The 12940-nt window shown below is 40.7% G+C and overlaps 1 protein-coding gene across 1 annotated transcript in view; it reads right to left on the bottom strand.

Moving 5' to 3' along the window:
• lrp2b (low density lipoprotein receptor-related protein 2b) overlaps positions 1 to 12940 on the bottom strand; it is a 43221-nt gene that overhangs the window by 3916 nt on the left and 26365 nt on the right. The window contains exons 56-72 of the mRNA XM_085170748.1: positions 12696 to 12892; positions 12226 to 12471; positions 11642 to 11770; positions 10263 to 10382; positions 9996 to 10112; positions 9758 to 9874; positions 8218 to 8355; positions 7672 to 7794; positions 5932 to 6060; positions 4162 to 4293; positions 3929 to 4054; positions 3317 to 3460; positions 2898 to 3063; positions 2611 to 2739; positions 1847 to 2067; positions 1569 to 1751; positions 1100 to 1219 (exon numbers count right to left, since the gene is read on the bottom strand). Of these exons, the coding sequence (XP_085026874.1) occupies positions 1100 to 1219; positions 1569 to 1751; positions 1847 to 2067; positions 2611 to 2739; positions 2898 to 3063; positions 3317 to 3460; positions 3929 to 4054; positions 4162 to 4293; positions 5932 to 6060; positions 7672 to 7794; positions 8218 to 8355; positions 9758 to 9874; positions 9996 to 10112; positions 10263 to 10382; positions 11642 to 11770; positions 12226 to 12471; positions 12696 to 12892 (2537 nt within the window). The remainder of the gene's footprint in view (positions 1 to 1099; positions 1220 to 1568; positions 1752 to 1846; positions 2068 to 2610; positions 2740 to 2897; positions 3064 to 3316; positions 3461 to 3928; positions 4055 to 4161; positions 4294 to 5931; positions 6061 to 7671; positions 7795 to 8217; positions 8356 to 9757; positions 9875 to 9995; positions 10113 to 10262; positions 10383 to 11641; positions 11771 to 12225; positions 12472 to 12695; positions 12893 to 12940) is intronic.

Raw genomic sequence — 12940 nt, 5'->3', positions numbered from 1 at the left:
ATTTAGTTATTTATGTAATACTAATTCAAAAAACAGGCCCTTCAAGGTGCTTTATATTGTAAGGTAAAGACTACAATGTTAGAAAGAAGCCCCAAGCCACAATCCCTTCTGAGCAAACACTTGGTGACAGTGGGAAGAAACTACAAGCAGAACCAGGCAGAACAGTGGCCTTTATCCTTTCTCCCATTTACTGTTGGTCTCTCACGCCTGCTCAAAATTTCAGTTCATGTAACACGAATATAAAAATTCAATTCAAATCAAATTTATTTATACAGCGCTGAATTACAACAACACTTACCTCAAGGCTCTTTATATTTTAAGGTGGACTCTACAATAATACATACGAAGAAAACCCAACAATGATATGACCCCCTGTGAGTAAGCACTTTGGCAAAAGTGGGAAGGAAAAACTCCCTTTTAACAGGAAGAGAGAAGGAAGACAGGACAAAAGACATGTTGTGAAAGGACGTGTTACAGTAATGTCACAAAATAAAAGTCTGAAAATGTCACATTAATATGGTGAAATAATATTATCCTCACTATTAGCTACCAGCTGATGTGAACCCCAGCAGAAATTGGCTGATCTGCTGCGAATGAGGTTGAGCTCGACTTCACAGCCTGCCTGAGCTAACACTACCCTTGATTTTATGACACTACACATGTTTACTAAATCTATTTAATCTATTCTATTTAGTCCCACCAGCTTCACTGGACTCTGTGTTCATTTGATGCTGTGTAGATAACAGGGAAAGTGATAAAAGGTTGTCAATATTGCTGCAGGAAAGATCACAGAATAAAAAAAAAAACTGATGATGAATTGATGCATTAATACTTCTAATCCTTTTCTGCTTAATTTGAGCAGTCTAAGAACTCAGTCATCCAATCACACAAGTTCTTTTTCCTATGCCTAAGAACTTTCAACTCAGGACTCAGTGCCTTGTCCTACGATACTTCGACAGAAAAAGGCAGGAATCAAACCGCCAACCTTCCGACTGACAGATGATCTGTCTCTTGAGCTGCTGGCACTCCCAGCTAAGACATGATGGCTACTATTTTATTTAAAAGGAGAGAGGAAATTTAAAAAAACTCCTCTTCTCACCTGCATCACATTCAGTTTTACTGCCTGGGATGAAGCTGGTGCCCTCGGGGCAGGCACAGCTGTACCCTCCCGGTCGGAGCAAACACAGGTGGCTGCAGGTTCCCTTGCATGGATTCTTCACTGCACAAACAAATAAATAACATATATTTCATGTTTCATCATCATCACCATCATTGTCCAGGCAATCTCCTCTCTTTACAGTTGTGGCTAATAGAATAATAATGTGTTCCTCTGTTATTCATGGTTGACTTCTTCCACTTTCCTGCACATTACTGCTACTGCTGAACACACAAAAAAACATAAAATAGCTCTTGTGGGCCAAAGCACTCAATGTTCACGACGTTTAATGGACTATTAACGTAATATCACACAGAAATAAAATGGATACAAATGAAGAGGCTTTGCACACTGTAAACAAACAAACCCTGCATGCACACTTTGTGGACATGTGAGAGAGTGTGCAGCTTACTGGCGATGGTGTTGTATCTCTGCTGCTGGTACACAGAGACCTGGGTGAGCCAGGGCCCAGCAGTCAGCAGCCTGATCTTGTCACCCTGGCCAAACTTTTCCTGTCGAAACACCTCGCCTTTCTCCTGAGTGCTCCAGTAAACATGGTCTTCGAATACACTCACACTGAAGGGGTTCCTTACATCTGGGAGAGATGCAGAAATGTTTGAATAGTTTTACTCAGCTCCAGTAACAGCAACCGTTTGGAATATGAACGATGGATTAGGAAATTAGGATCACCTATGTACACGGCCGTTTTACGCTGCTCTCCTGATGGCAGAATAGACTCTATGCGGCTCTCCTTGGAGTCTGACCAGTAGATTCTGTCATTGTTGGTGAAGTCGACTGACAAGCCAGTGGGCCACCCAAGACCATCAGACACGAGAACTTTTCTCTCCTGACCATCAAGCCAGGAACACTCAATTTTGGCTGTGGTCCCACGATCCGCCCAGTACAGCATCCTGCAGCAACATGACGGACATGAAATAATGGCTCATTAAGACGGTTTCATTGAGATTTCCCAAGACAGCTACAAAATCTGAAACTACAAGTATTTTGAAAATCTTGGCCGACACTGATACTGATGCAGGGTTTCTAACCAGTCCCCCTGTGCTAAGTTGACCCTCCACCTCGGCATGTTCAGCTGATATCTCCGCTTATGTCCACAAATACAAGATCACAGTCATCTTGGCAAACACAGAAGTCCTGTGATGTTTCATATTTGTACAGTCTTCATATGTTGCTCTTGAAGGTATATCATTGAATCGCTAATAACATCTAATATGGGCCAGTGCAAACTGGGTTCTGGCATAAAAGATACTGTCATTATTTAGCATGTAAGCGGTGAGAACTCTGTGATTTTATGTGACCCTGTTGTATATGCACTGACTCATGTGTGTTTCTGGGAGCTCCTCTCTTATGTTTTTGTGCTTGATATATAAATTAACAGACTGTGCCTGTGTTCAGAAAATCTAAACAAAATCTAAACACAGGTGCAATCTTACCCCAGTCGTGGGTTCACAGCCACAGCAGATGGGTGACCCAGGTCAGTCTTGACAAGGTGCTTCCTGTAGCGTCCATCCAAGAAGGCCACTTCTAACCTCTGCAGCGTGGAGTCTGCCCAGTAAAGGTTTCTTAAAAAAAGGAACAAAATTATCAGAGAGCTGAAAAACATTCTGGTGCTTTATGGGCAAACCCCCTAAAACTTTAATGTAAATAAAATATATTTGAATAAATTTGGATTAGGATTAAGGCATTAGAGCACTGAACTACTGTAATCAGGTAAACTCACCTGGCGACCCAATCCACAGCGATGCCGTCTGGGCTGGTGATGTATTTGACGCCGAGATCAACAGCAGCACCGATGTTATTACTGCCATCGTCCACTGATGGTATGTATGCTCTCTTTATGGCGCCTGGTATAGCGTCTTTACCAGCAACAGTGAAATACACCATACCTGACAAAACACATTTTTGTTGGTGTAATTTGTGTGCACTCAGGTGTACTATGTGGTTTTTATAGTAGGTAGTCTTAATTATTGGGGGAGGGGGGGTCAAACTATCGATACCAATGCCAATACTGACCTGAATACCTACACAAGTTGTCTTTATAGGTCAAAAGTATTTATATCATCAATACTGGCACTTTATTTACTTGGTATCAGATCGATAGTATCACACAGCACTGATGCTAATCAATGGATATCTTACTGAATCCTGTGTTGTTGTGGTCCCAGTCGTAGTCCAGAGCCATGATGTGCTCCTGTTCTTCGATGAAGTCATGGTAGCCCTCTGTCTGCAAGTTGAACCTCCGGATACGAATGTTCTCCGGTAGAAGCAGCATGGGAGCTGCTCCTGTTGGACACACACATACATGTTTACATGTATTTGTCACTGAAAAATATAAAAATCAATCAAAAGTACATTCTTATTGTTTAAAGACATTTCATTAAGGTGCAAAGGCTGGTCTCTGAGGTCTTTAATCTAAGAGTTTCTAAGAGTCTCTCCACCAATAAAATGATCAGTATGGCCTGCATCTACTTGTCTTTTTATAAAATATACATTGTAAAATATATGAAATGTATAAATGATGTAGGTAGTTTTTAACAGCAATAGAAACAACAGTTATTACTTACAACAGCATTCTTGCTGTTTCAAATCTAGCAAGAGAAAAGGCATGCCTGCTAACTAGACCCACCATTAAATCATTGATGAATCTGTTTTTCACACTTAGATGAGAAAGAAGACTGTAATGAGGCCAAAAATATATTTCAGTAGCTGTGAAGTCTTCTCAGCTCCAAAGAAAACCCAGCGGTTTCTTACCCGCAGCCTCGCACATTTTGCCATTGCCCACTTTCCTGTAGCCGGGGGCACACTCACAGTCGTAGCTGCCTTTGGTGTTCTTACAGACCTGAGGACAGGTGCTGTACACCTCGCACTCATTGATGTCTGAAAAAAATCACCAGCCAGGATCAGAAGGAGTGTGGGTTTTACCCAACAGATATTTAACTAGACATGTATATTTATCATAAACATGTATGTATGAGTGTGTGTACCCAAGCAGGTGTAGGTGCTGTCTGGGTCCACTGTGTATCCGGGCCTACAGGAGCAGATGAAGCCTGTGCCATTAAGGTTCGTGCACTCATGCTGGCACAGATTCTCGTCACAGTTGCGATCGAGGCCAAAATCTGGAGGACAGACAACGTGCAAAAAACAGCTTTTGAGCCACACGCAAGAGCTACTTATAGGCTTAGTTTACACAGGCAGATTAATTCGGATATAACCCAGTAATCTGGTTAAATGTATTCACCATCACTGAACATATGTGTAAGCACCTCGATAGAAGCAAATGTTTTTACAGTTTACTGGCTGGGAGCACTGCTAGGAAGAAAGACATCAGCAATGAGCTCAGAGTAGGAACTGCTGCTGCCCGTCAATCTAAAAAAAGCACTAAAAGAGCCCACTCCAAATAATCTGAAGTCATCATCCTACAGTAAGTAAGATTCAAAACAGTTGCCAGAGTTTTAAGAGGGTGACATCCCAGGAAATTCACCCCAAGGTCAGACTTTGCAGTGCTCAGAGAAACTACAAAAGAACCCAAGAGGTTCCTCTCAGACTTTCCAGACTTGTTAACATTTAACAAGTTAAATGTTAAAGTTCATGACAGCACAATTAGAAACAGACTGAACAAGCATGTCTTCTATGGAAGTGCCCGAAAAACAAAAACAAAAAGAATATTGCAAGTTTGCAAAGTTACAACTGAATAAACTACAAGATTTCAGGAACAATGTCCTTTTGACATACGAGACATTTGGCCATGGACAGTGTCACATTTGGTGCAAAAACAAACACAACATATCAGCTGTTAAACACGGCGGGGTCATGATCTGGGCTCATTTTGCAGCCACACAACCTAGGCATGTTGCAGTCATTGAGCCACAAACTCCTCTGTCTGACAGATAAAGCTTGGCTGAAATTGGGTTGTGTAACAGGACAATGATATGAAGCAAATCTACAACAGAATGGCTGAAAAAGAAAAGACTCCAAAGTCCAGCCAGTCTGAAATCCTGTGGTGGGACCTTAAGATAGCTGTGCATCAACAAATGCCCACAAACCTCAATGAAGTGAAGTAATGTTGTAACGAAGAGTGGGACAAAATTCCACAGTGGCGTGAAAGACTAATAAACTCATACAGAAAATGATTACTTATTGCTGATAAAAGTGAGTCTAAAAGCTGTTAAATGATGGCCTTTATTTTCACTCACTGCTTCTTTGGCTTAACCTTTGCTAAATAAATAATGACACCATGTCATGTTGATGTTCATGTCTGGTTATGTTTAAGTTATTTTAGGACCCAGTAAAGACCAGAGGATTTTTATTATGTCCTGGGTGGCAAACTTCATTAGAATATTGAAGTAATTATCTATATTTGTGCTGTGCAAAAATCTCATTAATTTGACAACAGTTATAATACTGTTATCCTATAATTCTCTCTGATTATGAGAATATAGCTCCTCTTTCTGTAGAAGAGCACATAATCTCAATTATGTAATGTTATACATAGATCCATGCCATATTTCCTACTGATTGCACAATACATTTGTTTTTGTTTCGGTCAATATAATGCTTGTATTCGTTTTTCTGCCTGAACCAAAACACCGTAAATCTTTTATTAAAGCTCCGTGAAAACACCATCATCACTCGTCCTAAAGGATTCATGCTGTTTTTTTCCCAGGAACATTTAAATGCAGCCATTGAGTTAAAGTGAAAAGGCGATGCTGTCCTCCTGCCAGGAAGCTGAATAAGTCTTTTGTTGTGGCACTTACTGCAGCCCATTTCATCTGTGCGGTCTCCACAGTTGTCATTGTGGTCACACACGTATCGCAGGGACACGCAGTGTCCGTTGGTGCATTTAAACTCCTCCAGTGTGCAGGGGGCCAGTGTGGGCTCGCGGCCTGTGAAGGACACAGTCGAGATGAATCATCAGCACAAGTATTCAGAAATGGTTGAGTGGGTATTCAGCCCACCTCCGAAAGCGTCACCTCCACTTATCTAAGATTAAATTCAGAGCTTTTTCTAGAAGCTCTTTACTTCTAAATTTTCAAACACAACTCCTCCCACTAGATTAAAACGTAAACATGCTTTCGTGATGCACATATACGCCTTTCACTCGTGCTTGTGTATCACAGCGTTGCACATCTTTACTGTCTCCTGCCAACAAACAAGTGGATTTAGATGAGCAAGCCAATGTCCACCTCTGCTCTGAACCAAACTATTTAATCTCCTCTCAAAATAATTTGCTCTGATTGATGTTTAAGCTGATTGTGTAACAATTCCATACAACAGACTTTTTCTTTATCCTTGTTATGTTTCAGCTTTGTGCCCTGTGCAGGCACTGATGTCATTTTGGGATTTCCCATTTGACTGGCTTTAAAGAGGAAAGTTCAGGATTAGCATTGTTGTTTGGACTAATGCCTGACAATCACAGTAACTGATGATAAGAGGTGCATTTGCTGAAACTAATATGCAATCTGATTATGTTCACATACAAAAAGGAATATATATATATATATATATATATATATATATATATATATATATATATATATATATATTTTTTTTTTTTTTTTTTTTTTTTGCATATTTGTCACACTTATATGTTTCAGATCACAAAAAAAGGTTAACACTGCACAATAAATATGAAATGCTATTTTCAAATGATGGTTAAGGAAAAAAAATTACCCTCTGTCCCTTCTTTTAAACCTAATAAGTGATTATTCCGTTGGCAGTGAGAGATAAATTCTGATAAGCAGCAATATGTTTTTCAAGTTGCTTCTTTAGATTTAAGTCTGGACTTTGACTGGGTCACTCCAAAATGTTCTTATTTTGTTGTTGTTTGTTCTTTATGCTGGAGTGTTTACATAACCCCAGTACTCTTGAGTTTCAGTTCAATTCAGTTTTATTTATATAGTGCCAAATCACAATAATAGTTGTCTGAAGATGCTTCATATTGCAAGGTAAAGACCCTAAAATAACACAAAGAAAACAGAGAAAACCCCAACAATCATGTGACCCTATGAGCAAGCATTGTGGCTACAGTGGGACGGAAAAACTCCCTTTTAATAAGAACAAACCTCCAGCTGAACCAGGCTCAGGAAGAGGCGACCATCTGCCATAATCAGTTGGGGTTGGGGAGGAAGACAGGACAAAGGACAGGGTAGTATAAACTGCATTGTGTATTTCCTCTGGCTGGTCTAACGTTAAAATGAATTTGATTGTCTGTAAGATGTAAATGTGAAAAATATGCAAAAACACAAAACTGAGAAGGGGACATATACTTTTTCACGGCACCATATATTTACACAGTACACTAAACATAGTTTATGCAGAGGGCAACTACAAAACATCAATGTTTATCCCTCTATATTGCCAAATGTTCAGCTGTCCTATTCCATTACTCTATGTCCAATTACGTCCAATAACTGATCAGATTTGTGCATTTAAATGTATATTTTTAGTCATGTTAAAATATGCAGATTGCAGGAATGTGTGAGTGGGAGTCATACAGAGGTCTTCTTTCTCATCACTGCCGTCTCCACAGTCGTCCTTCTTATTACACAGCACTCCAGCATAGACACAGTAGCCGTTGTCACAGCGGAACCGGGACGGCATCTCACAGGTGATGTTCACTGGTTAAACACAAGCAAATGCGACTTGAGCCCAGTGTCTTGTATTAAGTATAGACAGGCATATATTAACTAAACACACTGCTACTATTTAATTCCAGATCTTTAATATATATATATATACACACACACACACACACATATATATATATATATATATATATATATATATATACATATACATACATATACATACATACATATATATATATATGTATATATATATATATATATATATATATATATGTGTGTGTGTGTATATATATATATATATATATACACACACACATATATATATATATATATATATATATATATGTGTGTATGTATATATATATATACACATACATATACATACATATACATACATATATATATATGTATATACATATATACATACATAAAAATTAATAACAAGCTTCTCACAGCATAAGTTGAGTTGCTCATCAGATCTGTCCCCACAGTCATCAATGCCATCACACACCCAGCCTTGGTTCACACAGATGTGGTTCGCACACTGGAACTGGTGCTCAGGGCAGTAACGGCCTCCAGGGTATCGAGTAGCTGGAAAGATCGGGAAAATAAGGGAGATAGTTTGCACATTATTACTAAAATCAGTTGATTTTTTTTTCCTTTCTTTACCAAGGTCATGTTTTAAACTGTCTTTCTTAAAGAGATATATCAATGGAGAAATAAATCCAACCAGCACTGCACACCATTCTGGTCACTGTTTCTCTTAAAGCTGCCCCTTTTCAAAGTTGGTCCACTTCTTTTAACTTTCTTTTTAATGCCACAGTTATTTGAATTATCGCTGGTAACTTTTCTCTGATTTGTGCCGTCTTTGGACATGCTGGTTGGTAGATTTTTCTATTTTCTACAAATATGTTATTACCACTTTCCTTCCACAGCCCTGCTGCTGCTGCTGCATGGCAACCAGAAGAACAAAAACTGACATGTTCCCAGAAATCAAAGGACGACATGCAGAGAAAGCATAGGGGAACCAAGTGATGAGGCAAAAACAGATGGGTCCAAGCGGCAGAGAGTTTTCTTCAATCATCACAGACAATCTGAGATTGCTGGATGCGAGAAGAGCTGAGGGGACTTTTTTTTCTTTCAGTGTATGGTTACATATTTTACAGAGACAAGGATACAGCAATTACTCTGAATTCCCACTGTTACCATTTCAGAGGCGCTTTGGGCAAATAGGAATAAATCCAAGTCTGGAAAGTGAAGACATGGATGGCTTGCAGCTTTCATCAACAGCAAATGAAGCCACCCTGGTTACATTACCTTGGAGGAACATATCAGCAGACATTTCTCTGACTTTAAACTGTTAGCTGAAAGAATACCTTAACGGATTAATGGATGGAGTGCTTGTATAATTGTCCAACTTTCATATATTCAAATAACAGTTACAATTTATCAAAGGTATTCTGGATTTAATCTTAATATCTGGGAAATTTGGCATTTACAGGATGCACATAACAAAGACTGGTTTTCAGTCTACAATCAATTTGGAAGCATGTTATGGCTTTATTGGATAATAGTTAACAAAATGACTGGAGAGAAAAGGAAAGAATGCAGGGAAATGACTGCAGTTGATGGTTCGATCTCACTTCCTGGATGACCAGAGCCCTACAGGTGCAAAGTTCAACCACACCAAATTATTCAGTGTGTGTTCAAATGTGAAAAAAAGGATAAATCTTGTATAGCTACTCTGTGGTTTAATTACTGGGGTAAACTAATATGCAGTTTTAAACCATCTTATTGTGTTTCTCACCTCATTTAAGCTTTAAGCAAAAACTGTATATCCCTGTCTGCTGTTAGACTGTTGTGCCACATTTTCATTCTTTTGAAGCCTTAAAGCCTGAATAATTACCTCGCACACATATAAACAGAATAAATAAATAAATAAATAAAACTGCGAGGGCCCAGAGTGCCATTAATTGTCACGCTGTAAACTTACGACAGCTGGTCTCATCTGACAGATCCAGACAGTCGGGTCGGTTGTCGCACTGCAGAATAGCGGGGATACAGTGACCCGAGTCACATTGGAAAAAACCTGGACGACATGTCTGCAACTCTGGAAGAGAGCCAAGATGTTATGTTGATGTGTGTGTTTGCGCCCGTGTGTGTTTTGTTTACGGCTGGATGTAATTTTAAGGAGGCCGAGGAGTTAGCATGAGGACGAGGCGTCTGCTCACCGCAGTCTCGCTCGTCCGAGTTGTCCCCACAGTCGTTGACATGGTTACACGTCCAGCTTCCGGGAATGCACTGCTCGTTGTCACATCGAAACTCACTTTCAGAGCACGGCCTTGGCTCTAGAGACACACACACACACACACACGTGTTCAATATGAGATGTGTGGCCGCTGTGATATGAGGCTTCAAACTACATGAGTAAAAAGCAGTCAGAAGAAACATTTTTGATAAGAAGACATTTTTGAAACAGATTGCACTGAAAAACGTACGGCAGTTTCTCTCGTCTGAGCTGTCGCCACAGTCATTAGAGCCATCGCACTGCCAGCGGATGGGAATACAGCGGTGATTGTCACAACGGAAATCTCCCAGAGGGTCACAGGTCACTTCCTCTGTTATAAAGCAGCAGCACAAAAGGTGTTTGAACATATGGTCATGAGAACATTTTGGGAAATAAGATTTTTAACCTGCTGAAACCAAAGACTTAAAGGTAAAGCGTGTCAATTTTTAGGTTACTTAATAGAACAAAAGAAGGTTGTACTCATAAATATAAATTGATCAGTGTGTTATTACAGCTTCCAACAGATTGATGCATTTTCATAAACTTAGAATTATCCATCCATCCATTCGCTTCCGCTTATCCTTTTCAGGGTCGCGGGGGGCGCTGGAGCCTATCCCAGCTGTCATAGGGCGAGAGGCGGGGTACACCCTGGACAGGTCGCCAGTCTGTCACAGGGCCAACACACAGGGACAGACAATCATTCGCACTCACATTCACTCGCACATTCACACCTAGTGGCAATTTGGATTATCCAATTAACCTATCCCCACAAGCTGCATGTCTTTGGACGGTGGGAGGAAGCCGGAGTACCCGGAGGGAACCCACGCAAACACGGGGAGAACATGCAAACTCCACACAGAAAGACCCCGGCCTAATGTTGGAATTGAACTCAGGACCTTCTTGCTGTGCGGCAACAGTGCTAACCACCGAGCCACCGTGCTGCCTAAACTTAGAATTAATTCATTAAAAATACATAGAAGTCGGCGCCAGTTTGTGGAAGCCCCACAATCTTGCAAATAGTGGCCAAGATGTCATCGCTGTCAGGGCTCTAAGACATGGAAATATAAATAAAAGGACACTAATTTATTCCTGACATTGTCAGTAGACTGCAATCTACATTCTACTGATATCTGGTGGTGATATCTTATACACTGTAGCTTCAACTTCACGAGTTTTTAGCATTTTTAACACAGCTTGATACATTTTCACTAATAAATACTAATTGTGTGTGACCGCCTTCTTACAGTGTAATTTCTGTCTATATAGGATGATGCATCTTTGCTATTTGTTTTTACTGTTCTGCATTACACCCATTATTATTTAATCTTTGGGACCGGAGCTTTAAAGTCGGCTACAGCCAAGGCTGAAATGAATAAATACGTTATTTAATGATTGAGCGGTGCAAATGATCTGTAAAGGTATTCAGATTTCTTTTTCTGGATTAGAAACTACAAGCATTGCAGAGCTTGAACTTTTAAAGTACACCTCAATATCATCAGATCTTTAGGAACTAATTTAAGATTTCGACACTTGTGCAGTATGCAGCTGGTCTGACAGCCCCGACACGTCTGCTGACACATGAGCACTGACCGCAGCCTTCCTCGTCGCTGTTGTCGATGCAGTCGTTTGAGCCGTCGCAGCGGGCCCACTGAGGAATACAGCGGTAGTTTGTCTTGCAGGAGAACTCTGTATCCTCATCGCACTTGTAGTCTGGACCCACTGTGGAGACAAGGCGACAGAGACGTCAGGCAAAGGATGGAAGGAAAGTGGTGAGATTAGTAGTAAGATCGAAAATAAAGTCTGCAAGGTGACAAGAGGGTGAGAAATAATGAGGGAGGATGAGTTGAGACAGAGCCAGACAGACAGTAATTAGAAGCAGAAGGAAGAGGGGGAGGAGGGGGAGGAGGGATTGGCTGTGCAACTTAAATTTAGAAAAATCAACACTACGTGCAGCTTCATTAATTCACCCAGGTTACACCTGCGCTGTGTCTGAATCGATTGTATATCTCTGAAACAGATAAGTCGATGCTTGATTAAACAGTTATGCGGTTCTGCAAAGTGCACGGCTATTATCAATTAAGCTGCTCCTTTTGTGCTCATCACAGACAGACATGGGGAAAAGAAAAGGAAATCATGGTTGGCACATATTTAATTAGCGTGACAGTAGCACTCACTGCAGACTTCATACGGCTCATCAGATCCATCACCACAGTCGTCCTGGGCATCGCACACATACATTGACGGTACGCAGCGGCCGTTTGCACACGTGAACTCTCCCGGTTTGCAGGTCTTCTGGGAGCAAGTCTCCGCATCCTCATCACTGCCATCTGTACAGTCAACTATTCCATCGCAGTGCCAGGACACAGGAATGCACCTTTTGTTTTTACACTGGAACTGGTTTTCAGCACAGCGGTGATCGCCTGTGAGGACAGGAAACAGGTTTAACATTGAACCCTCTTCCTGAAAACAGGCTTTCATTTTCATCAGAAAGAAAGAAGAAAAAGAGAAAAAGGAAAAAATAAAGGCCTAAAAGAATCATAGTTAAAAACTTGAATCTGGTAAACGTAAAGTAATTTTTTCTGTTCAATTTTTATTTGATTGAGTTATTTAGAGTTCGTATTCAGGATTCAGGAAACTGTCATACTGCAGAGAGCAGCATCCTCATCTGAGCCATCAGGGCAGTTTTGGTGGCCGTCGCAGAGGAAGCCGGGGTAGGTGCAGTTGCCATCTTGACACTGGAACAGGCCAGCTGAACAGTAGCGAGGTGGGCAGGTCTGAGGTTCATCCGAGCCATCACCACAGTCCGACTGACCATCACACTTCCACCATATCGGAACGCACCTAAGAACAAGAAAGCGTACAAACAGTTTTACCCCTGATCATGGTTAA

Source organism: Neolamprologus multifasciatus, chromosome 8 (genome assembly GCF_963576455.1).
Source record: "Neolamprologus multifasciatus chromosome 8, fNeoMul1.2, whole genome shotgun sequence".
In the NCBI taxonomy this organism is placed as follows: Eukaryota; Metazoa; Chordata; class Actinopteri; order Cichliformes; family Cichlidae; genus Neolamprologus; species Neolamprologus multifasciatus.
Note: the sequence above shows the minus strand (reverse complement) of the source record. Positions and strands in the feature narration are given on the sequence as shown.